General features: G+C 38.2%; 2 protein-coding genes and 1 pseudogene across 2 annotated transcripts; 1 reads left to right on the top strand and 2 right to left on the bottom strand.

The window, feature by feature from the left end:
- Window positions 1–5229: 5229 nt before the first annotated feature.
- Window positions 5230–5667, bottom strand: LOC104239980 (ethylene-responsive transcription factor RAP2-1-like). The gene has a single exon (XM_009794751.2). It carries the CDS (start codon window positions 5665–5667, stop codon window positions 5230–5232), a length of 438 nt encoding a protein of 145 aa, XP_009793053.1.
- A 10170-nt stretch (window positions 5668–15837) lies between these two features.
- On the top strand, window positions 15838–17926 carry LOC104239981 (nuatigenin 3-beta-glucosyltransferase-like; annotated as a pseudogene).
- A 188-nt stretch (window positions 17927–18114) lies between these two features.
- On the bottom strand, window positions 18115–21854 carry LOC104239979 (SUMO-conjugating enzyme SCE1-like). Its single transcript, XM_009794750.2, has 5 exons — window positions 21508–21854; window positions 21299–21382; window positions 18917–19069; window positions 18709–18822; window positions 18115–18327 (listed from the first exon to the last, which is right to left on the bottom strand). Exons 1-5 carry the CDS (start codon window positions 21574–21576, stop codon window positions 18265–18267), a joined length of 483 nt encoding a protein of 160 aa, XP_009793052.1. The 5' UTR covers window positions 21577–21854; the 3' UTR covers window positions 18115–18264.
- Between the last annotated feature and the right edge of the window lie 5109 nt (window positions 21855–26963).

Here is a 26963-nt window from a genome sequence, read left to right as displayed (position 1 = left end):
ATTCTAATCTGAGATCAAACACACATAAGTCAAATCTTGGTCAAACCTTTCAAATTTTAAGCTTTCAACTGAGACTGTTCTTCCAAATTCATTCTGATTAACCTGAAACCCAACACCAACGATTTACATAAGGCATAATATAACACACGGGGCAAGTCATGCCCGAACTGGTGAGCGAAGTGCAAAATCTCAACTCGACCGGTCGGGCCGTTACACCAAGTGTGTTACCTCGGGGTGCCCCATTCTTAATTGTCAAAAAGAAGGATGGATCACTCCGATGTGCATCGATTATCGTTAGTTGAACAAAGCCACTATCAAGAATAAATATCCTCTACCTAGAATTGACGACTTATTTGACCAGCTTCAAGGAGCGAAATATTTTTTAAAAATAGATTTGAGGTCAGGATACCATCAGCTTAGGATCAAGGAAGAGGATATTCCAAAAATGGCCTTCAGAACTCGTTACGGGCATTATGAATTTTTAGTAATGTCTTTTGGGTGGACTAATGCTCCAGCTGCATTCATGGACCTCATGAATTGGTTATTCAAGCAATTTGGACACTTTTATTATCGTGTTCATAGATGGTATTTTGGTGTACTCCCGAAGCAGGAAAGAGCATGCAGGACATCTCAGAACAACTTTACTGATTTTGAAGGATAATGAGTTGTATGCCAAATTTTCTAAGTGTGATTTTTGGTTGCAATCCGTTGCATTCCTAGGCCATGTGGTATCTAGTGAAGGGTTAACAGATGATCCTCAGAAGATAGAAGCGGTCAAGATTTGGCCAAGGCCGACGATACCGACAAAGATTAGGAGTTTCTTGGGGTTAGCTGGTTACTATAGAAAGTTTGATTGACTAAACTGACTCAAAAAGCTGTCAAGTTTCAGTGGTCTGATGCCTGTGAGCAAAGTTTTAAAATTAAATAAGAGGTTGACTACTACACCAGTTTTAGAATTACCGTAGGTCTCGGGCGGCTACACGGTATATTGTGATGCTTCCAGAGTTGGACTCGGTTGTGTCCTAATGCAAAATGGGAAGGTCATCCCTTATTCATCGAGACAATTAAAAAATCATGAGAAGAATTACCCTACCCATGATCTGGAATTTGCAACAGTTGTTTTTGCCTTGAAGATATGGCGACATTACCTTTACGGTGAGCATTGTGAAGTATTCACAGATCATAAGAGCCTCTAGTATATTTTCAAGCAAAAAGAGTTAAATTTGAGAAAAATAAGGTAATTGGAGTTATTGAAGGACAATGACATAAATATCTTATACCACCCTGAACAGGCTAATGTAGTAGTCGATGCTCTTAACCGCAAGTCTATGGGGTATTTTAACACAATTACTTAGAGGAGAGGCCATTGGCAGAAGAAGTGCAGAAATTGTCCAACAATGAGAGAATCAGACTTGACAAGACTAAAAGGGTAACTTGACTGTGTTCCATAAGGCTCAATCATCCTTGGTGGTTGAGATAAAAAGCGGACAATCTCACTAGTGGGCTGGGTTGTAACAAGGACTCCTTGCCTGCCGAGTATTTCTTTCTACCCGGTTAGGAGTTGACTCATTCCCATCGAGACAGATTTCAGTGGTTGAACCATCCTATTGATCTCCATTATAGAGATTGTCCATGGGCTCGTCGTTATTGTTTGTTTCAACATTGAGCGAGTTGTTGACATCATTGGGTGTCATATCTATTTTACGCTTACATCAGGAAAACTTCAAAGTACGTTAATAAAAGATGAACAGATCAAAATAACATCACAATTGTCTATGCTTCACGGTGGGCGCTAAATTATTTACCCGTAAAACGGTACCGTTAAATTTATACGTGATTTACAGACACATGAATTAAATTAACCCGATAAAGTAAAATAATAAAGTGCAAAATATAGTAAATAAGGATAATTGAGAAGAGATAAGCCTGAGCTTCAGAATGTTCCCACTAGAATTAAGAATAATTGGAAAATCTCGATCACACTTGTATAAATCTTAAAAGAATGAGAGAAAGAATACTAGTCTTTTGCTATTAGTATTTTTTGATGACTTATAATAGAATGAAAGCCTCTATTTGTACTAGAGTTATGAGGTAAATAATTTACAAATCATGCCCCCTTAATTACTAATATTAATGTTGCAATAAAAAATAATTAAAAGTTAATAAAGTCTAATAAAGGCTAACAAAGACTAATAACGGTTGGATGGATCTTGGAGTCTTCTGTAACGTTTCAGCAGCGGTCATATTTTAATTGCTTCTTATCCGGCCACAAGTTTATATCCGATATCAACATAGTTGAATCATTGTTGTCTGGTCATTCTTGACATATGTTGCTTATTCCTAATTCACCCAACTCTTGTGACCCATTTTCAATGTATACACTACATCATTGAGATAGCCGAGAAAATCTAATGACTAGATAAAATAACCTATCTTGATCCTAAGATCATGGTTATGGTACTCAAATTAGGAGGAATTTGTCCCCCAAATTCCGGATAACCAAGTATTATAATTAGAAAAAGTAAAACGTTCTAAGCACATTACTTGCAGTTTTTAAATATTCCGATTTCAGTCCACAAATTTAATTTAATATTTTTATGGGATAATTTCACATAAATACATCTCACACACCTGCATTGCAACATAATAGCCTAGATACCACTTTGCAAATCTATAGCCCAAAAATAATAGGTTAATTCTTGAAAAATAGCTTATTTCACTCAATCAACTACGATTATTGTTCCCTCTTTATACAATCAGTTATTTTTATTCTGTTGATTTTCTTTCATTATTAAGCATTTGATAAAAAAATACAAATCAGCCACAACGCAATTCAAAAATCCTGAATTATACATATTATCTGAAGGCAAAAAATTCATACACTTTTATATGCAATTGCTAAAGCAATCCAATAGGATAAAAGAAAAATTAAAACTCAGTAAATGAATTGTAGAATCTCTCCAACGCGTACAAGATCGTTTTCATACAGCACATACACAAAAAAGAAAAAGAGAAAAAGTGCCAAACTTCCATAGAGGCCCTTATACACTGACAATGTATATATATCCTTATAAATTGAAAAAATATATAATTATACAATATTATACACAAATATACACATTTGTACACAATTATACATAATTATACAATACTGTATATGTGTATATAAATATCACACATACAATATTTTCACTGGAAAACATAGTATGTCCAACACTACACTTACTGTAAATAATGTATCAACTTGTATAAACATGCATAACAGTGTATAAGAGGTGTTTGTATATCCATATACATAATTATACACTATTATACAATGTTGATACAAACTGCTACATAGTTATGATTTTTTATCCAAGCTTCGAGTTGTAGTAGAAGGTATTGGATGATTCAACTCCTCAATAGGTTAACAATTTTGCATCAACAATCGGAATTCAACAACCATACAAGATATACCCAATTTTAGATTCGAGACTTCAAGGTCATAACAATGATGACCAGAGTTTCAAACTTCAAAATCTTCCAAAATTAGTGATTATTTTTTGGTGCAAATCAAGTTTGAGAGCTATTTATTTTTAGATCTGTGTGTATTTTCATTTTTCTTTTAAAATCTTCAATATTCTTCTGCTTGCCACCATCAGACTTGATGGGCTTGGACGACGGAGGAGGAGCCTGAGCCTTCTTTGAGCCATTGATGGCAGTAACTCCATAGGGGTTAGGGGGACGGAGAATAGCGGGGGCTTGGTTAAGAGAGGATGAGGGGAAAGAAAGAAGCGAGAGGCGGTGGGAAGAGAATTTGGTGTGCTGGGAATGAAGAAGGAAGAAAATAATAAAAACCCTAGAAGTGTGTCTTTAATAATGGGCTAAAAACTGAAAAGTTTCTTTGAAGTTATGTACAATATGGGCTAAACCAGGTAAGAACTTCAAATCTGTGTCATTTTCGATTGAGCTATTAGGCCAAGTGACAAGGGCTATAATTCCTTCTATTTTTATTTTAAATAGAAATAGAAAAAAACTATTCCTATATTAATTTTAACTAAGAATCTTATTTAGACATGAAATAAATAAATTGGCAAATATCAAATCCTAAACAAGTAGGTATTTTGAATTAGTTTTCTGACACTGCTTCTACTCAAAACACTTTTTTCCTTCTAAAAGATTGGCCAAACATCTTAACTTTAGAAAAATAATATTTTTCGCCAAAAATAGAAATACTTTTGGCAAAAAAAAAAAACAAAAAAAAAAAAAAAACTTGACCGAACGGGCTATTAGTCATTTTGATAGGAAATTGTAGGAAATATATATATCTAAAAATTGTATAATGTTCAAAGGAAAAAAATGTAGAAAGATCCATTTAACTATTAAACATAATAATATATGCTCATACAAAATAATACCCTGTCATCAAATTTTTAATTATTAACAACCTAACATATTATTCAAGTCAAAAGTCTAATATTCGAAAAATACTCGGGGGCGACATATAGTTTGGACAACCCAAGGAGTAAAATGTGCACGAGATATTCTTGTCATCCCTTGATAGCAACTTTGAATCACTAATTGTAGGAATATGGAATTTATATCCTTTTAATAAGAGATCATGAGTTTACGTCATGAAATAAATAAAAATAAATAAAGTTTTCTCTCTTTGGATGAATTAGTCCAACGTGAATCTAAATTAATTAAGCCAGTACCCTTATTATTGTACTATTTGTTTTATCTTCTATGATGATGATTGATGATTGCTGAGTGATGAGCTATGAGTTTTTTTATTTTTTAAATTTCTTGTCCCTTTGATTTCCTTTTGATCCTCTTTATTGGAGCTATTGATGATTCGAACCCACGGCCTGGAATTGTAGGGGAAAGTGTTTGACCATCTCAGCAATCCTTGGTGTCTGATGAGTTATGATTCAATTCCCATCTCTTGCATTTCCACTCTATGGTCTCTGCCTCGTCAGGTAGCCCAAAGTCCTTCCAACCATATACACTAATATTGAATGGAACAGTATAAAGATTGGGAAAAGAAAGAAAACAACGTTAAATATCAAACTTTACAAACTCCCAACAGCAAATTAAGTACTAAAACCAAGATTGGCTATAGCTAGCTAGTTGGGTTGTTATTTCTTGTGGATAGGTACAACTATATGAAAGTTACAGATTATGTTCATAGAACATGAATCACAAGCATCTATATAGCCATAAATTAAAGATATAGAACTGCGGCTTCAATTATATAGCTAATTCCTCCCAGGTTTCTGGAGTTGGATATTCATTTAAGTCTGGCCTCATTGATAACCAGTTGGACTCAGTAGAATTGGTTGCAGTTTGCAAATTAGCATCCACTTTGGCACCAACTTGAGTAGCTTTCTTGCGAATATCAGAAGCAGAGAGTTGGTTGTGAAGTTGATGATTTTCATTATTAACAATGAATTGTGGGAAGTTGAGTTTAGCAGAAGGGCCTCTCAAGTGAAAAACAGCAGTGTCATAGGCACGAGCAGCTGCTACTGGAGAAGAGTAAGAACCTAGCCAAATTCTTGTCCTTTTATTTGGTTCTCTTATTTCTGCCACCCACTTTCCCCATTTCCTCTTACGAATTCCTCTATATGGCTTCTCTTGTTGGCTATTTTGCCTTTTCTCTATTCTTGAACAACATGACCCTCCTTCCATCTTCCAACCAAAAAAAAAAGGAATAAGAAAGAATAGGACTAGGGAGAAATTAAAGAAAGATGAAATTTATATGGAGGTGGTGGGAATGTATAGAGACACCGAAGCAGCTGTGGGTATATATAGCGTTCTCAATTCGTACTTTTAAAAAAAAAATATTGAATCACATTAAAAATATACACAAACCATAGATTTTGTTGATTAATATTGTTATTTAAAAAGTATGAACAAATCGAAGTAAAAGAAAAACTAGCCCACTTCTTAAATAATACTACTATCATACAGTAATATGGAATTAAAAAAGAATACGCGTGTATACACAGTAACAAGAACTGCCAAGAAATATGATGGGACGGAGTATAATTGAACCAAGAAATATTATTTCTTTCTTTTGTTTTAATTTTCTTATCATCTTATTTTACTGTTGTTATTATTTTTATTATTTTTTCTTAAGTTGATGGTCTATCAAAAATAATATTTTTACTTTTATAAATAGTTTCCACACATCCTATTTTCTCTAAACAATATTTATAAAATTACGTCGAATTTGTTATTATTGTTGGAGGGCAATCCTTTCCCTAAACCAAATGTTAGGTTCTATATTGTTGTCCTGTGTTCTCTGCTTTTGAAACACAACTAAAGTAGTAAGTGTGTGGGGAATAAGATCTACCGTGCACATTTGTCTAAATGATCAAGATGACGATGACTAGTTTGTTGCCAAGTGGAGGGGATATTTAGGTGGGACGATTAATTAATAATTAAATCGTAAACATCTTAATTTAATTTGACTTATGGAAATGAAAAACAATTAGCTGGTCGGTGACTCGGTGGTGCATGAATTAGCTACTTGGGTGTCGAGAGTGACTTGTGGTCCAATTAAACAAGAGGGAGATAGTGATTCATCAATCACTTCCTTTGTTTTGTTCAAGTTTTAATTTCCACTTTCTTTCTTCTCGTTGTGATTACAATATATTGACATCTGATTTAGTATTGTTTTGACCAAAAAGTATTGAGCCTTTTGTTAAATTAATTATAATTAAATAAGAAGATTTTGGGTAAATCCTGACCAGAGATAATTTATCTTAGATCTAAGATAGAAGATTTGACTAAGCAAACAAAGCAAGCATAAGATTTAATTGTAATATTGATTAAATCTCATTATATAAGAAGAGAATGGAGATTTTCAGAACATTAAACAACAATGAAGAATATATGGATAAAAAGGGTCACCGATCTTTAACAAGGTAGAACCCCATACATTTAATGTGATGAGACTAACGATATATATTGAGGATCTGAGCTTCCTTGCTTCTTTCTCCTTCACGGAGAGAGAGAGAGAGATGAAGATCCCTCCTCCTCTAGGAGAACATGTCTGTGTATGTATTTGTTTCAGCCCCCTTTCTTCTTCTTCTCACTTAGTTTATATACAAGGTCTTCTCCCTTACCCAACGGTCATTAACCATAGTACTTAAGTCGTTTGACTATATTACGGGCTGACCCCTAAAATACAGTAACATCAAATTCGCCTCTCAGGCGTTCTGAATACATGACCTCGGCTATGGCCGAGGTGCGTGTCATTACAGCGAGGTATGGATACGACAGTCTCAAGTAACTTTTCATCGTCTCTTCCAACGCCGATTCTTGTCTGGTCAGATTTTGACCCATACAGTTAGTCCCTCCGCCCGTTGGGGTGGTTTCTTGGCGAGCTCGATGGGCGGACTCTATTGATTCAAAAATTGGGATAAATCTGAACGCTTTATGCGAGAGGTGAGCACCTCATGGCGAGGTAGCGACGTGACGTTTCGAGAGCTGCGACAGACCGTCACGTCAGTTCAGAATGTCATTAATACTTCTCATGCGTCATTATGGCACACGTTTTCTATGCATTGTGTCATTTCCCCTGCCATTCTAAATGGCGGCATTTGATTTTACCGCACAGGGCATTTATATCTTTATAAATAGGGGAGAATCTTTCATTTGAATGTTACGCTTTTTAATCGCTCAAGAGAGATTTTTTGCAACTCTTCTTCTTCTCCTTCAGTTTCTCATATTTCTGCTTCTGTTAGGATTTGTTGTGACCACTACCTTTTTCCCTTATCATTCTCGTTTCTTTTAATCAAAGAAAAGATGGTTAATGCTTCTTCCAACTCTGATAGAGTTGTCGGTGCTCCGGTGCCGAAAAATGATATACCCCTAATCAAAAAGGGAGTGGAGATAGCGGAGGACGAGGGTTTTCCGACAGTAGATGAGGTGGTTCCCTGCCCAAGGAAGGCGAGGACCGACTTCAATAGCCCTACTGGAGATGAGCCAAAACCTATTTTTTCTAGGATGGATGCTGCAGTGCTCACAACATTCAAAGCCAAATGGGGGATCCCTGATCACATTGAACTGGTTTCGGCGGATCAGGACATAGTGCATATACACCATCCGGGCTACTGTGAGTTTTATACGTATCCCTTTGTCATCGGGTACACGCTTCCCCTTCCTTCCTTGGTGGTGGATTTTGGCCGCTTCTATGAGGTGTGTCCGGCTTAACTCTCTCCATACGCATACAAGCTTTTCCTCATGCTCATCAAGTACGCGGAGCTGGCTGACCGAGGAATCTCTCTACAACACATGCTTTACCTATTCGCCCCCCATTTTTTTAGGGGTACGATGATTCACATGCGTCACCGAGGAGCCAAGAGTTTGGTGGTGAAGATGGATGACAAGGAAAATCACCACTTTTGGGAGAGCTTCTTCTATGTCCAAACAGAGCACGTCGTATCGAACCCGGCGGGGTTTCCTGAGACGTGGAATTTCGCCTGTAGGTCTTCTTTTCTTTTTTACTTTATGCAATTTTTCTTAAGATAGTTGTCGGTCGTCTCCCTTTAATAACCTCGTTGAGGGTTTGTTTTGGATTTAGTAACCGAGAGAGCACCTCCTCCGCTAGTTGTTGATATTCGTGAGTGGGTGAGCGTGATTCTCCCCCATACGATGGGGATTCGCGAATGGGCGCCTTTCCATGAGAATTTTGGGCGCAAGCCTCTTGTGGGTGAGTCGGCTCGTCGTGATTTGTTGCTTTGTTCTTTGCTTCGTAGTTCCTTTTGCCTTATCTTTGTTTGGTCGAATCTCCTCTCATTGGCAGGTCAGAGAGGAGTGAGAAGGGTGAGAGCTCATGCGCTTGCTTTTTGCCAACCGGCTCCCTCTGCCCGACCCGTTCCAAGGGCAATTGCGGGTGAGGGCACCCAAAGTTTGGTTGCTCGGCAGACCACGTCAGCGATTGGACTTGTTCGTTTGGAGGTTGCTCTCCGATCAGACACTACGAATCTTCTCGCAACAGTGGCGAAGAGGCGACGTCAAAGAGGCGGAGGTTGTCAGAGGGGGCATATTTGGTTGAGACGTCCTCGAGGGGCGACCCTATTTAGCGGTATCTAAAGCTGGGGGTAACACCGGCCTGGGTGCGGAGGCGACGCCTATTTTGATCATGGAAGAGACCACCGTGGAAGGGGGACAGAGTTCGGGGGCTGCCGCGATTGTTCCGAGCAATCCATCGTCATCTTGGTAGGGTCGCGCCCCCTCTTCGGCTAATGAGAGGTTGGAGGGTGTGGTGGTGCATGATTACGAATCTGATTCCGAAGTCGATCCTGAGGGCATGAGGATGTTCGAGGAAGGCTTTACCAGGGTCGATGTGCGGGCGGAAGGTCCTTCTCGTGTGCTCGAGATTCCATCTGATTTTAACCTGTTGGAGGACACGGGGGAGTTGGTACCTCAATTTGACCTTCTGTGTTCTGCCGCTGAAAGTGAGTCTCTTCGGGAGATCAATGATTCCACTTTGTCACGTGGTGTGGCCGGGATGGCCTTGAAGGTGAGTTTCCTTTCGCCCTTTTCTTTGTTTTGTGCTATTTTGCTTTTGCTGATTCCTTCCCTCCTATTTTTAAGACTTACATGCTGGATATCAAGAGTGCTTGTAGGGCTGAGACTAGGGCCGGAGTCTTTCTAAAAATGGCCGCGAAGTATCGTTGGTATCACAACAAGTGCCGTGAGATGCACGCGCAGCTTAGGGCGGGCGGTAGTGCTCAATCCGTTAGGGAGGAGTTGAAGAAAATGGGCCGAGGAATTGATGTGGTGTATCAGTAGATGCAGCGAGCTTGAGGAGTTACCCAATGCCAAAGACGAGGAGCTCGATGTGGGCAAAGGGGTTGCGGTGGAGTACGAAGACCTTTAGGCGACGGTGTTGTCCTTACGAGCCGAGCTTGGACAAAATGCCACCAGAGTCGCTGACCTAAGCGTGAAATGGACGGAGAAAGTGGCTGAGCTAGAAAAGAAGGTAGCCGAGTTGGAGAGAGCCGAGGGGGCTCGAGTATCGGCTTTGGCGAGGGCGACGGCGTTGGAAGACACTATCTATGTCCTTAGGTCTGAGCTGGAAGCCGAGAAGGCGACGACCACACTAAGGGAGGCACAGCTCGAGGGGCAGATCGGTGAACTTGATCGGGATGCTTTGAGCCTAGGAGATCGAGTTACGACCCTCGAGGCTAAGAAGGCGCAGTTGTTGGCTCAGACCCGCCCTCAAGAATCTTCCCCTACTGCAACCCCCCGCTGCTTGTATGAGCTATGGGTCATGCCGAGGCCCAACGAGATATATATAAGGGCTTGTAGGAGGCGGGGAGCATTCCTGAGGCCGCTTTTGAAGATGCTCGGGCGAAGGCACGCGAGGCTCGTCTTGCCTGCAGTTATGACCCTGCTATACCGGAGGCCAGTGAGGGTGCTGAGATTGAAGATGGTATTCCTTCTAATGACGACAATGCTGGGGAGAACGGCGGTGGAGATGATGCCGAATGAATTTTTTTTGCAACTTTTGTACTTAGTTTTTGTTTTGTTCTTTTGTTGTTTGTTTTCATCTTTTTCTCGGGGGCCCGTTTTTGGCCTTTCGTAAGGCGCAGCTGTTACGCATGTACATCTTCTGAATAAAATAGTCGATTTGCCTTTGGTTACATATCTTTTGACTTTCTTTCTCTTCTCTTATTTGAAAAAAATCTTCAGATTTCCTCGTGATGAGTCCCTAATTTTTAATTGGGAATTCGAATGAGGTCGAATTTAGTTCACCTGATCCGAGTGAGATCGGATCTCGTTTTGTGAGTTCGAATGAAGTCACTTTTGATCTGCAAATTCGAGCGAGGTTGACTTCTAATTTGCCAATTTGGGCGAAATGAGTTTTGACTTGTAGATTCGAGCGAGGCCGAATTTTACTTTGGCTTGGCAATGGACGGGAACCGTAGGGGCATAAATTCAAGCGAGTTCGAATTATGACTCGTTATGAATTCGACGGCATCGAACTTTGACTTATTAATTCGAGTGAGATCGAATTTAGACATCCATTTGGCGATGGTCGGGGCCGTAGGGGTGTAAATTTGAGCGAGGTCGAAATTGTAACCCCGTTGTGAGTTCGAGCGAAGTCGAACTTTCCTTTCGCTTGGAAATGGCCGATGGTCGTAAGGGTGTAAATTAGAGCGAGGTCGAGATTGTAACCCGTTGTGAGTTCAAGCGAAGTTGAAATTTCCTTTCGCTTGGCGATGGCCGACCGCCGTAAGGGTGTAAATTCGAGCGAGTACGAGATTGTAACCCGTTGTGAGTTCGAGTGAAGTCAAACTTTCCCTTCGTTTGGCGATGGCCGATGGTCGTAAGGGTGTAAATTCGAGCGAGGTCGAAATTGTAACCCGTTGTGAGTTCGAGTAAAGTCAAACTTTCCTTTCGCTTGGCGATGGCCGATGGCCATAAGGGTATAAATTCAAGCGAGGTCAAAATTGTAACCCATTGTGAGTTCGAGCGAAGTAGAACTTTCCTTTCTCTTGGCGATCGCCGATGGCTGTAAGGGTGTAAATTCGAGCGGGGTCGAAATTGTAACCCGTTGTGAGTTCGAGCGAAGTCAAACTTTCCTTTCGCTTGGCGATGTGCGGGCTTGGTGGGATGGTGATATTTTCATGTTGCATTACTTTTATTGGAGAACATTACTCATTGCTGCATAGAGTATGCGTGCGTCGGGGTGAGTCCCGATTCGTTTAATTTTGCTTTCATTGGAGAGTATTGTGCGTCGGGGGGAGTCCCAATTTGTTTAATTTTGCTTTCATTGGAGTACTGTGCGTCGGGGCAAGTCCCAGTTTGTGTAATTTTGCTTTCGTTGGAGTACTGTGCATCGGGGTGAGTCCCAGCCTATCTAGCCCCTTCTTTGGCGGGATGGGCGATGAATTTTGTCGCTTGTACTTCTGGGCACCCTGGGACTTGATTAATTTCGAACGAAGTTCGGGTGTGATTCGTAATATCTAGTCGGTTGAACCGGCACAAGATCGTCATGGCGAGCAGCCGTGCAAGATTTTTGTGCCTATGTTCTGCTTGTGTTGGATAGTGTATGTTCTATGGGCTCACCGCCCAGTCCCAGGTCATGGAGATTTTCTTAATAATGCCGGCTTGTTCTGAGCCGTTTGTCCGTTCTTTGTAATATGGTACGGTGTGGAGGGTTCTGCTCGACCGTTGCCTACGGGATGGCATGATGCGGAACGTTGTCCTGATGTGTTCGGTGGCGTTTTTCCTTGTTCGCACACCTGTAAGAATGCTCATGTTCCTATCCCGATCCAAAAAAGAAAAACGACAAGTTAAGCCCAAACAAAATTGCCTGTTACCTTGACCTGATAAGTCAGCGAAGGGAGAAGGGCACTGTAGGACAACTCGTTTTATCCCATACTCAAATGGCAGTTTCGGGTTTGGTAGCCTCGTGTTTGGCTTCGTCGTTAGTGGCGTCTAGGCTTCTTATGGGCTGGACATACTTTGCCCGTTGGGATCTCGAGCTCGGGTCCCGGTACAATCCCGTCCGATATGCGCAAAAATAAGGGAAACATAAGTTATACTCCGTACATAAATTACTCACTGTGCATACGGGTACAAAAATAAGGCAGGATAAGCCGGTTATTTCAAAGAATCACACAGTAGGCTATCGTCCTTCCCTAAGAGGTAGAAGTATTTATCGATATATAACGTTAATATAACGAATAGGATCGCGGACGTGCTAAGTGCGTAGTGGCCGTAATCCCACTTTGAGTACTCGTACGACGTACCAAACCATTGCCACAGCGAGACGCGGATTTTTTATAGATATCACACATTATTTCGATTTCATGCAAAGATCTGACCCTGATTGGTTTGGTTATTTCAAAAGCTTGTCTACCACTTTTTCAAGTTGGTGTTTATATTGAGATGGTGAGGCTATGACAACTGGGAAGTGATGCTTTGGCTGGCTTTAGATCTATAGGGAACTAAGATTTTGGCTAGAAAATCCTCACATACGGCGCCAAATTGTTTGACCAAAAAGTGTTTAGCTTTTTGTTAAATTAATTAACTAAGAAGGTTTTGGGTAAATCCTAGCCAAAGATAATTTACCCTAGATCTAAGATAGAAGATATGACTAAGAAAACAAAGCAAGCATAAAATTTAACTGTAATATTGATTAAATCTCATTATATAAGAAGAGGATGGCAATTTTCAGAACATTAAACAACAATGAAGAATATATGGATGAAAAGGGTCACTGATCTTTAACAAAGTAGAACCCCATACATTTGATGTGATGAGACTAATGATATATATTGAGGATCTGAGCTTCCTTGCTTCTTTCTCCTTCACGGGGAGAGAGATGAAGATCCCTCCTCCTCTAGGAGAACATGTCTGTGTATGTATTTGGTTCAGCCCCCTTTCTTCTTCTTTTCACTTAGTTTATATACTAGGTCTTCTCCCTTACCCAACGGTCATTAACCATAGTACTTAAGTCATTTGACTATAGTACGTGCTGACCCGTTGAAATGTTGTAACATCCAATTCGCCTCTCAGGCGTTCTGAATACAAGGCTGAGGTGTGTGTCATTACAGCGTGGTATGGATACGACAGTCCCAAGTAACTTTTCGCCGTCTCTTTCCACGCCGATTCTTGTCTGGTTAGATTTTGACTCATACAAGTATTATAAAGCCAATTACGTTATTTCTATTGGAGTCTGTGATGAGATCTCGATTAATTCGAATATGCGTTACATAAGATCAATTTACGAAAAAGTGTTCCCTACAAAAAAAAATTCATAATTCAAATTCGAAACATCGGAATAAGGGTGGAAGAATCTCATCCGTCTTACTCTTTGGTGGTTGATGAGATAATTCAATTGTTAAAAAGCTAGATACGTGGATTTGGGACAGAGGACTCCTAATAATCCTTTGATTGATCTAATCTTTTCTTATTCTTATCACGATAATCTCTCATCCACTGCTTTCAATTGGCCCTTTCTTTTTTCTTGATTAAATGAAGGGAAAATTACGCAGACACATCAAACATGTACATTTTATTTATTATTCGTAATTATACTTTAGCAAATTTACTATTCATAGTTATATTTGAATTTTATATCAAATTCATGAAATAAGAAATTAGTTATTTTGAACTAAAATATTGCTCTTGTAGCTCAATTAATTCGAGCGTCCGCTTAGTTAACGGAGGTCTTGAGTTCGACTCTCAACAAGAACACTTTATTTTCCTATATTTCGCCTTAGTTATATTCGTTGCGCAAATAAATACTCGTTACGCAAATAAATACAGTTGGCACAGATTGTATTCTTTTCCCATTTGAATACAAGTGATACAAGTTAGTAGCAATTAAATAATAATTACGGATTATAATTAGGCAAATTATAATTACTAAACTCTGAACTATAGTGGTTTATAAAGATTCCTCTTAAATAAATGAGAAAGGAAAGTAATTAATCGTTACTCAGTTCCATATTCAATCAATAACCTTCTGTTAGGCACCAATTTCTTAACTTTACGGATCTTATCTATTTATTGGACTAATTAAAGTTTGATGAAAAACTGACTTCACAAAAGGTATAACCCTCAGTGCTCTGGTAGCTCCACTTAATTCACTCTTCTTTGTTAATGGTTAAGTCAGCATTCAAAAGTGAAAGTAATAATCAGTCACTTACTCATGACCGTTACGTCATCATGCCATATACGTACCACTTAGCATATATTTTTACGATATGAAAAACTTACATATGAAATAAATTAGTACATGTGGAAAGGTTCTAGAGAAATATGAAGATTTCTCGTGGAAGACCTAAGAACCCCATGAAGTTGCTAAAAAAGTTCTTGGAAGATTCTAGCTATGTAGAAATTCTAGAGAATGGACTTACTTGTAAATATTAAAGACTTGTGTAATAATTAATATTTACATTCTAGTCCCTACGAGACTAGCATATAAAGGGGATCATTCATTTGTAAATTCATCAAGCAAAACAATCAAGTTCTCTCTAATACAAAAGTTTCCTTTGGCAGTTCTCATGTGTTCTAACATTCCTTAGAGCTCTTAAGTGTAGTAAAACTGACTTGGCATATCAAGAACGTGAGCAAATTGTGCAAGATCGTGAGCGAGTTGTCAAGTGCCACATGTGTACTTAGTTAATGATTAAGGACATGACACACTACTTGTTAATTCAAACAAGCGCCTAAAACTTGGGGTTTCTAGAGGACAAGGTTGGTAGGGATGTTACAGTTAAGTACAATTTAAAGACCACTGAAACGCGTAACATATATGAGAAAGAGGACAACACTTATAACCTGTTTGGTCAAGTTTCTTTTGAGCTAAAAGTATTCTTTTTCTTTAAATTTAAGGTATTTGACCAAGCTCTTGGAAGAAAAAAAAAAGCGCTTCAGAGGAGAAGCAAAAAAAAAAAAAAATAGCTTATCCCCAAAAATACTTTTGAGAAAAATACACTTAAAATCACTTTTTAAAAGTTTGGTCAAACATTAATTGCTACTCAAAAGTACTTTTCAAACTAAGTAGTCAAACACAAATTGTTTCTCACCAAAAGTACTTTTTTCTAAAAGCACTTATCAAAATAAGCTGATTTTAGAAGCTCGACCAAACAGGCAATTAGCCACCTGCAACATTAGTGCTACTGCCAATGAAACAAGGATGTTTGTCGTCGGCTATGTTACTCGAATCATCCTCCAAAAGTATCGCCACACTTGTGTTGAATCTTCCAAAAATGCATAATTTTTGGAGGATCCGATATGCCAACAAGACAGTACTTCGGTCGGCAGAATCCCCTATTGCTGCTGCTGGCGATTATTGCAGTCCTGTGACCTAGTACAATAGGCCAAATGGAGTTTTAATATTCTTTTTTAAGGTTAGAAAGCGAGTAAATAGTACTACTATGTGATTGAAGGGTGTCCATACAAGTCAAAACCGTCTAAAAATTGGCACTTTTGAGTATACAGCTTTCCCTTTGGATTCTATCTTGTAATTGTTAAAGCAGGCCAAAGTCTTCTTGTTACGACATATTCTCCAGTCAAACGATCAACAACAACTCGGCGGTGACTTCAATGAAACTTAATCAACATTTTTTAAACCCAATAAGCTATATGAGTGTAGGTATACCATTCCTCCATTTTCAAAGCCCTCTAACCAGTGACTACTAGTCAGTCATGGCGCAAGAAAATGGTGAACTCCATGTAGTTTTCATTCCATATTTGACACCAAGTCATATGATCCCCTTAGTTGATACAGCCAGACTTTTTGCTAGCCATGGTGTCAAAGTTAGTATTATCACCACCCCCTCCTTTTCGAGTCCTCCACCGATCATGCCATCGATTCTGGACACCAAATATACGTTCACAAACTCGAGTTCCCATCAGCTGAAGTTGGCATACCCGAAGGAATCGAGAACTTCAGTGCAGCCACAACCACAGAAATGGCTACAGGTGTATTTATGGGTATTGCTTTGCTGCAAAAACCCATGGAAGATCTTATCTTTGAGCTTCGTCCCCATAGCATCATTTCAGACTTGTTCTTTCCATGGACTGTGGGTGTAGCTGAGCAACTGAAGATACCTAGACTAATGTTTTACTCGACAAACGTTATGTTCCAGTGTGTGGAACATTGTTTGAAGCTGTATACCCCTCATGAGAAGGTAAGTTCAGATTCGGAAAGTTTCTTGGTTCCAGGTTTGCCTGATAAGATTGAAATGAAAAGATCTCAACTACCAGACGATGTGAAAAGCAAACCGGAAGGACCATACTGGGATTTGATGAAGAGAATTAAAGAATCAGAACCTCGGAGCTATGCCATGATTCATGACACTATCTATGATCTAGAGCCTAGTTATGGTGAGCTTTATCAGAAAATCAAAGGTAAAAAACCCTGGCTTATTGGTCCTTTGTTTCATTTTTCAAAGAGAGAAGAGGCAATTAGCAAATCAAGAAACGCTGCAGTTCAAGAGCGAGACAGCAGCCTAAGTTGGCTTGATTCTCAAAAACAAAACTCTGTTGTGTACATTTGTTTTGGAAGTATGGGAAGGTTTTCTGATGCTCAGCTCACTGAAATTGCCTTGGCTCTTGAGGCCTCGGATTTGTCTTTTCTTTGGGTGGTGAGAAAGGGAGACAAAACCCAGGAAAATGAGCAAGAAAGCTGGCTGCCAATTGGCTTTGAACAAAAGATGCTTACAAACAACAAAGGTTTGATTGTCAGAGGTTGGGTGCCACAGCTGAAGATTTTGAACCATCCAGCGACTGGAGCGTTCATGACTCACTGTGGCTGGAATTCCACTTTGGAATCTCTCACAGCCGGAGTGTCAATGCTTACATGGCCCTTGTTCGCAGAGCAGTTCTACAATGAGAAGCTGGTAGAGCTTCTTGGATGTGGGATTGGGGTTGGGGCAGAGGTCTGGCACATTTCCTTTGACATCGAGGATACAATTGTGAAGAAGGAGAAGATAGAGGAGAGCATGAAAATGTTAATGAGCACCTCCAAGGAAAGTGAAAAGATCAGAAGTAGAGCAAAAGACATCGAAGCAATGGTTATGAGGGCTGTAGAAGAAGGTGGCTCGTCTTATAATCATCTAACAGCAGTAATACAGGAGCTCAAGTGTCATGCTTTTGGCACATTGGGAAAGTAATCCAAAATTTAATGTCCTGACCTCCTAAATTTTGGCTCAAGTGTCATGCTTTTGGCATATTTTCCCAAAATATGCGTCAAGGATGCTGACCTCGCTTGTATCACAAGACAGAATAAAAGGAAAACAGAAAAGCATGTTACGTTTCATGCAATATTTTATAGATGACAAAATCTCAAGTGTAACGCAATACTTCCCCATGTCTCAAATATAGCTATTAACAAAAGTGAGCTGCGTCTAACCTTTCAAGATCACTATTTTTTCCATTTTTGTGACAGCAGGGTATTTGATAAGACATGAAGAAAACTCAGTTACCTGAGAGAGAAGTTTATCATCTTTTGGCCTTTGGCCCTTCTATAAACAAAATAGCGACCAGTAGATTGCTTTTTTGATTTCACACAATCAGCAACAGACGGATCGCCAGCACAGAAAAACAAAGCCTTTGTCTAAGGAATTGCAAGTAAAACCAGAAATAATACACCAATCATGCTGTCAAAATAACAGATAGCATGCGTGTTGCATACTGTCTATATTCATTGTTGAATCATAAAGAAGAAAAGCACCATTTTAGCCACAAAACCACTATGTCCATAAGACTACCAATGTCACATAATTATATAGTTCAAAACAACTAATGTCAGATAAGAGCTGGATACTGCTTGGCTTGATGCCTCACTCGTCTCTTGTACTCAGCAGTATCCTGCAAAAGCAATGTCACATATCGTAATGGCAAGCTAAACAGGGATTTATATGGTTCACTCCAATATCGCATTTCAAATGCACCACATTCTCTGAATGGAAACCGACAGTTAATTTTCTTCTTAATAATTTCAATATAATTTGGAAGCAATTAATTATCATTTGGAATCCCTTCTACAATCCAACAGTATCTCAAACATTTTTTTATGGATTTCAAACACTGTAAAAATTAATTGTTATCAAGGCATCTATGTACATAATTCACTAATTCAGAATTGAAAGCTATCATGGTAAAAGGTTTCGATAATCAAAATGTCAACTTAATTTAATTTTTTTCTTCAAAAAAGGTCAATGAAATACATGTCAAGCTTGAGTAGACTACCTGCATGTATAGCTGATAACCATCAGTTTGCGCTGGATCATTAGGATTTGGCTGGTCAAGCAAATCTTGGATACCCACCAAAATTTGTTTAACTGTAATGGCAGGCCTCCACCCCTAAAGAAGGTTATAGCCAACACAAAAATCAAATGGAAGCTGTTATACCAAACAAGACTGACAAAGTAACACAACAGCAATGACAAGAACTTACACTGTCCTCATTGAGGATAGACAGGCATACTGTTCCTGATGGATAGATATTAGGATGAAAGAAACCTTGAGGGAACTTGCACTTGGGTGGTTTGCTAGGGTAGTCTTCACTGAAGTGCATTGTTATTGGATAGAAGCCGCCCTCCCAGTCAGTCTGTGCCAGTTACAACATTGCATGTCATTATTGCTCAGGCTTGTAAATTGTGTTCGGTGGTAAAACCTAAATGACCCAACTATGACTAAAACCATAAACTTCCCAATTTTTTTAATAAGATAAACTTCCCAAAAGCTTCTAGGACTAGCATCTTCCTGAAACTCAAGAGAGAGAGAGAGTCGCATATGCCATGCACAAAAGATTGTCGCATGATTGTTAACTGCAAGTCACTAACAGAACTAAGACCAAGCATTTTCTCTTTGTGGTCAAGGAAAGAAAATACAAATGGCGGCGCTAACTAAAAGCAAGCATTTCAACACAACATGCTCTCACTCTTATGCAATTAATTTATATTAAAGCTATTAAAGTTTAAACCTTATTGGTATTCGGGAAAATGGTCTTCTGCATTCTTGCAAAGTTCATGTTCTTCTTACGTTTTATACTATAATCCAGGAAAAATGCACAGACTTACCTTACCAGGCTGTACGAGTAACTTTCTCACTTTGTTTAGCACAACGTAAGAACCTCTTCGCTGCCCTCTCAATACCAAAATGCAAATGCTATTCCAAGGATTTAAGTGACTCCCATAAAGTAACTGTAAATTGATTTCAGGTCTACAGCTGGCAATGCCATTCATAAAATCACCAACTACAACCTTTATGAATAGTTCAGTAAGATGAATTTTGCGAACACCATCAAAGGGTCTTTCTTATAGATTTTAGATAATCCAAGAGAGACCTGTTTGTTGCCTGATTTCTAAATGCACTACTAGACTACAAAAAATTTCACCTAAGGGATCAATATTTTCTTCATTTCAAACATCATGAAGTCTAATTTCTCACTCATTCATAGATTCCTGAAGAGTCCGTTCAGGTTGATATTGTTATTTTTTAATGCATGGCACTTTATAATTCAACCCCCTCTCCCAAGATTATTTCTTTTCCAATGCAATATTTGTTCCCTTTTTTTCCTATGGAGAATCTAACATCTTCAACCACAGAAAAAAAATATTTTCCTGGATTATGGATTAGGATACATAAAAGGCATATGCAAGTTGCTCCAAGTAGTTGTTATGATCAAGCTGAAACCTTATATTTTTTAAATCTTATAACAGGAACTGTAATTTTATTGATCATCAATTGATTGGAGTTTGATTTTTTCTTTCCAGAGAGAATACTTTCCATTTGTGGATGAAATTAAGCTTAATCCATAATCAATTAAAGAAAGTGTATGCGACAACTATTTTCATCCAACTAAACGTAACGTAGATCTCTCAAATCTACTTCCTAGTTCCCAGTTCCCAGCTCCCACCCCCATTACCAAATTCTCTTCACTTCTATTTAATTCCTTGCTTTAATGGTCTATACAGTGAAGTAAATCAAAAGAAAACTAAGTGAGTCACAACCAATATAATTGAACACTTCCCATAACGGCTGTGAAATATATCCAAATTGATTTGTTTAGGTACTGATTAAACTCCGCAATATTTTCTTCATATTAATGTGGAATCAATTAACATCCTCATCAACGTACAAAAAAAGGATTAATTATAGTGCAAAACCACTAATTTTTAGATACCAAGGCAAGCAAGCAACGAAAAAAAGGCGTCTGTAGAAACTAGACAGACTCCAGTCTACAAAATCCCAATCATGGACGAGGAGAGGATGATCTTTGGCACAATGGTAGTGCTGTTGATGACCTGTAGATCACATTTTTGATGCAAGGTGTGGAAACCTATTTCTTAAATGCAAGAGAAAGGCTAGGCACAACAAACACTCCATTTCCACCCGAAGAAAACTTATCCACCACCCAGTGTTGGACCAAACCTATCACGATTAACTAATATGTATTCCACATCTCAATTCTCAATGCATCACGAGTAACCTAGCCAAAATTATCACTAAAGGGAGTCAAAATTTAAAAAAATAAATACACGAAGAAGCCAAGGGATTCAATATATACATAACAAATCAGTAGTTTTTATCTATCTAAAAAGTGTGTATGTGGCTCCGCCAATGTGTATCACTTAACCGTGATAAATTAATGTGGTTTCATGCAAACACCGAGATTTTTATGGACAAGGAATGGGGATTTTCCAAGAAACAAATTTCAAAAAAAAATCATCAGAATACTCTAGCTTTCCATTTTTAATACTACTAAAACATCTCCAGAAAAATTACAAAAAAAAAAACGGAGAAATTCGTGAAGAAAGGAAGAAACTTCACATACCCCAGTTTTGCCAGGGATAGAACAATGCCACACCATCAAATTAACAGACCCATCTGGACCTGTTTCCGGCTTAGCCACAAAACCCTAAAAAAGAAAAGAAGAGACCCATAAAGTTAACATACTCATCAAATGAAAACCCATTACTGTGTATCAATAGACATAGTAATTGAAAGGAAGAGGGTATAAATAAAGAGTAGAAAAGGACGTACATGTGGGTGATTCTTACGCCATGCTTTGCGTTCCTCAGCAAGACGACCACGCGCGATTCCGCCTGACATGTTTGTTTGCCCCCCTTTATCCTCTCTCTCTGAATGATGAAATCAAGAAGAACTGCGCAGGAGGAAAAGGGAAAATGAAAGGGTTTTTCTAGGTAACTCTGTCTGCAATTTCGAACATAATGTAATGTAATCCGAGTTGGATTTAATAAATGAGTTGATTATTCCACTACTTCAAATAGTAGTATCAATTTCACCTTTTGGTTATGATGGTTTTTGTTTCGAAACTAAAAGAGGGAAAAAGGAGTATATATGCAAAGGGGAAAATGATCGGGACATATTGTTTAATGCAACAAGATGTAGAGTGAATGTGTTAATAATACTCATTTTGCAAGCTTCATACCTAAATTAGACATTAGGTTGTTTGTTTCGGTGAAAGGGATGCTTTAGTTTTAGCCGCTCTGGCGCATACGTGGAATAGTTGTTTTATGCGTTCATCTTAATTCATATGGACTATAAATATGTACAATAACTTGTTGAGAGGCACGTGTAATATGAAAAATCTTAAAAATAAGTCCACCTAGCCGTATCTTACCGGGAATTCTATGAACACCTAATAGTTTAGACATAAAACTCGCAAAACAATGCTATTTAGGAGTTTTACCGATTACTCGAAAAGAAAATTCCACGTGCACTGCCACTTGAAACTCTTTGAGGATTTTTTTGTAATGTGATGTTCACATAGCAGGTCATATTTCTCAAGGGAGTATTTTAATATGAGTTCGTAGGAGTTTTACAAACACTCAATTATTTAGGTATAAAATTCGCAAAATAATAGTTTTGGAGATGAGATGCTTTAGTTTTAGTCGCTCTGGCGCATACGTGGAATAGTTGTTTTATGCGTTCATCTTAATTCATATGGACTATAAATATGTACAATAACTTGTTGAGAGGCACGTGTAATATGAAAAATCTTAAAAATAAGTCCACCTAGCCGTATCTTACCGGGAATTCTATGAACACCTAATAGTTTAGACATAAAAATAGCAAAACAATGCTATTTAGGAGTTTTACCGATTACTCGAAAAGAAAATTCCACGTGCACTGCCACTTGAAACTCTTTGAGGATTTTTTTGTAATGTGATGTTCACATAGCAGGTCATATTTCTCAAGGGAGTATTTTAATATGAGTTCGTAGGAGTTTTACAAACACTCAATTATTTAGGTATAAAATTCGCAAAATAATAGTTTTGGAGATGTTAAACTATTAACTCTTCAGAATATTAGTGTCGAGTATTTTTTTTTTAGGTGTCACGGTCCTTAGTACAAGTTTGAATCTAAAAATATATCTTTTGAACATTGTCGTCTGATATCAATTTAGCGACAATATTTGAAACCACACTATTTTTTTTTTGGCTAATTCGATTAACCTCAATCAATTGGTATCGTTTATAATTTTATATGAATACTAGTGTCACACCTCCTTTTTCACCTACGCCCGCAAGGGTATAAATGAGTTTTTCCAATTAAAGGACAATCGGAACGGGATTTAATTATTAATTATTCAGAGTCGCCACTTGGGAGATTAATGGTGTCCCAAGTCACCGGTTGAATCCCGAACCGAGGAAAAATATGACTCTGTTAACAGTCCGCGAACCAGAAATCCGAGTAAGGAATTCTGTTAACCTAGGAGAAGGTATTAGGCATTCCCGGGTTCCGTGGTTCTAGCACGGTCGCTCAACTATTGTATTTGATTTTATCTGATTCAAAACATGTTCTTGCTTATGGGCTTTTAAATTTTAAACCGTTTTTATTATTATTCTTTTAACGAGAATTGCAACGTCGTGAAAATACGTCTTGAACCACGTCACATCAATGCACCCGTGGTTGTCAACACATTTCGACTCCGTTGAGATTTGGATTTGAGTCACATAAATGTGCACCCGTATTTAAGAATGTAATTTTATTAAAGTCGTGCTTAAAGAGTCTAGCGTATTATTATTTGGGGAAAACCGTGAAATTCGCTAAACGGCCATCCCGAATTCTAATTAACTTTCATATAACATTATTGAGGGCCCCGCATTTGTATCTGTGTTCAGCGAGGCTCATCTCATTTTATTTTATTAAAAGGCCAACCTAAAATTGACTACGATTTTCTATTTGTCTCTAAAATAAAATGAAATTCTAATTAATTATTGTTAGATAATGAGATCCACCACATATCCCTTGGGTATTATCAGTCCATCTTCCATTTAATCTCAGGCCCAAATGGCCCAAGCTGTGTGACCCAAGACGCCTCAACTGATCAGGCTTTGGAGGACAGATCGGGAGATCGATTCCCTGAGCTGGGCAACCCGTGTTTTTCCTAAACTATAACCAAACATCTCTGGAAACTGGGCCATCGGCAACCCAGTCATGTAAGGCCCAACAGCAGGCCCAGATCTGCTACACTTATTTCAAATTACTTCACATGTGCCTAAATAGTTCACAACAGAATAACCAATTCATACAAGCCAGCTAAAGGCCCAATTCAAAATAATGTATTATTCAAATCACTACTACTAGATTAACACTCAAACACATTAATACTTCAAACCAGCTGGACTACGGAATTGAATCAAACGAGACACAGACCTCTTTTAAACTTGTCCTTTTTTTTTACGATCACTGGAAACAAATTCATGTTTAACAACACTCATTTAAACTAACACTAACAATTAACGATTGGAAACTAACATTATTCACTACCACATTACAGCATACTAGACTATTTAGAGTGTACAGTTAACCTGAAAGTCTATGCTACTGAATTCAGTGTTTAACTACCAAATCTATAATCAAATAAGGTGAGATTACTGATCCCATATAGTCCTCGTTAAGTACACATTCCACAGCTTCAAATTTCATCGAGTGTTAATCAGCTCAAAACATATTTCAACTATCATTTATAATGGAATAACAACAGACGCCTCATCCAGCGAGCAACTGCCCAAATATTTTATTTCATGCTTAATCTCGGAGTTACATCATCAGTGAGTTCATGTGTGTACCTGAATATTGGACAGAAATGAGAGTAGAAATGGTCAGTTACAGCAACAGTCAAGCAGCAGCAACAATATTCGATTTCCAGTAGTAGAACGACGATCCAGTCCAAACAATAAACCTAGAAATCCAGAAATTTCAAAAATCCAAGCAAGAATAACAACACGAACCCAACAGCAACTTGAACAACCCACAATCACTCGTAAACAAACCACACAAGGTACTTTTGAGACCCTTTCAACCAAACAGCAACAGAGACGAACTCAAATTCAAAATGCACTCAGCTTCTATCTATCAGCTATCAATTGTGGAATCAGAATATCGACATTAATCAGACCAACTTGAGATTGAATCAAAGTGATCAATGGGACAGTAACACTTTTTTTTTTGGATTTTTGAGTTTTGTTCAAATTTTTTTTTTTTTGATTTTTTTTGAAATTTGAATTCCTATTTAAGATCTGGAACAAAAAAACTAATGAGAGGGACTTGTTTTTTCAATTCAAAGATGACTGGAAATCAAAAGAAGAACCCCTAACAAAACAATTGTGATCACTTTTATAGACAACCCAGGTGAATGGTCAGATTTTTGCTTTTATTTCAAGTCTCTATTTAATTTCAACTTCAATCCCCTACTTCTTGCCTTGTGACTCAAGTCAACCCTCTATGTTAACTGAAATATGCCTTAACACTTACACCTAGAAGCTTCTAGGAAATTCTAGCTAAATTTCCTACCCCAAATTACCCCAATTGCCCTTAATTTAACCCAAAATTACTAAACAGAACAGCTATATCCAAAAGAGTCCTAGGGTCTGAACTTTCAACTAAAAAAATGTAATCCTATCTACTGGGACGAATTAACAGCAACAATCATCAACTAAATACAAACTGTCATTAAATCAGACTTAACCAAATAACATTCAAACAAATATGTAATTAAACAGAATTACAACTAAAATTAAGAATCATTATTCAAACGGCCAAACTGAAACAAACCTAACGAATAACTAATTAATCACCTAAAACTAGTATGAATCAAGCAGATAGGGATCAACAAGAAAGATGAAAAAGAAAAGTTATTAATCCCGGACTAAACATTGTTACCAAACAAATTAAGAAGCTATATAATCCTAGGAAATCAGTGAATATCAACAGAGGAAAATCAAAAATAAGAAAATGCATTATGAGGAAGGCCCAGAGACTCTATGGCGTCACTTGCATGCGTTTGGGCATTTTAGGGTTTGGCCGGAAAGTCTTCGAGTTCAAATTCGAGCAAATCGGGCAATATTTGAGGGACACAGTTATGGGGGTTGGATAGAGGAAGATTAGGCGGTTCTATTTTGGGGTCATTTGGGGTAACCGGCGTGGTGGCCGGAAAACTTTGGACGAATATTCGAAGAGCTGGGCTGGGTTTTGAAGGGAGCTATTTGTAGATTTGAGATGAGGGAGAAGAGAGGATCACGGGGTGTTAATTTGGGCGTGAATGGTGACGGCGACGTTCACCGGCGGCGGCTCCGCCGGTGGTGCTACAGAGAGATACGAGGAAGATGAATACGGTCGTTTAGGGCTATACGTATATTAGGACAGTTTTATTATAAACCCAAGAGCCAATTGTGGCCGTTAGATCAAGGAGAATTGACGGCCAAGATTAGATGGTGAGGGGACGACGTCGTTTTGGGCGATAAAGAGCTGGACCGGTGGGGAATGGTTTTTGGGCTTGGGTCGGAAATGGGTTCTGGTGGGAATTTTTATTTGGGCTAAGGTTTGGTCAAATTAAAATGAGCCCAATTTTGGTCTCTTATTAAGACCACCCTTTTTTAATTGTTTTTCCTTTTATTCCTTTTACTTATTTTTGTTTTCATTTTGTATTTTTGTATTTTTATTTTTTCTGATTTTATAAAAATGCAAGAATAAAGATAAAGTCCTAATATATTTCAAAGTTAAACTAATTAACTCCTACAATTGTTTAAAATCTATTTCGTGACGAATTCACAATTAAACAATTAAAAATGCAAAAGTGAACTATTTTTGTTATTTTCTTCATATTTTGTTCTAAAGCAAATTAACCCCTAATTAATCCATAAATATGAAATTAGATCCTAAATGAAAATGTATTTTTGTATTTTTTATATGAATTAAAATGCACAAATAAAATGCAAACAATTACAAGAAAATAACACAAAATTCACAAAAATTGTAAAATAATAAAGAAATTGTTTTGTTTGAATTTCTGGGAATAATTCATATATAGGGCAAAAATCACGTGCTCACAGCTGCCCCTCTTTGCTCGGAAACATGAAGAGTTTTCGTGCAAAGATAAGTGAGCAAATACGAGCGATTTTTGCCCGTTTGAATATTCCGCGTGAAGCATTTTTGAAAGAGCTGACCGCACCCTGCTTCAGAGGTTGCCT

The sequence above is a fragment of the Nicotiana sylvestris genome, chromosome 10, assembly GCF_000393655.2.
Source record: "Nicotiana sylvestris chromosome 10, ASM39365v2, whole genome shotgun sequence".
Lineage (NCBI taxonomy): Eukaryota > Viridiplantae > Streptophyta > Magnoliopsida > Solanales > Solanaceae > Nicotiana > Nicotiana sylvestris.
Note: the sequence above shows the minus strand (reverse complement) of the source record. Positions and strands in the feature narration are given on the sequence as shown.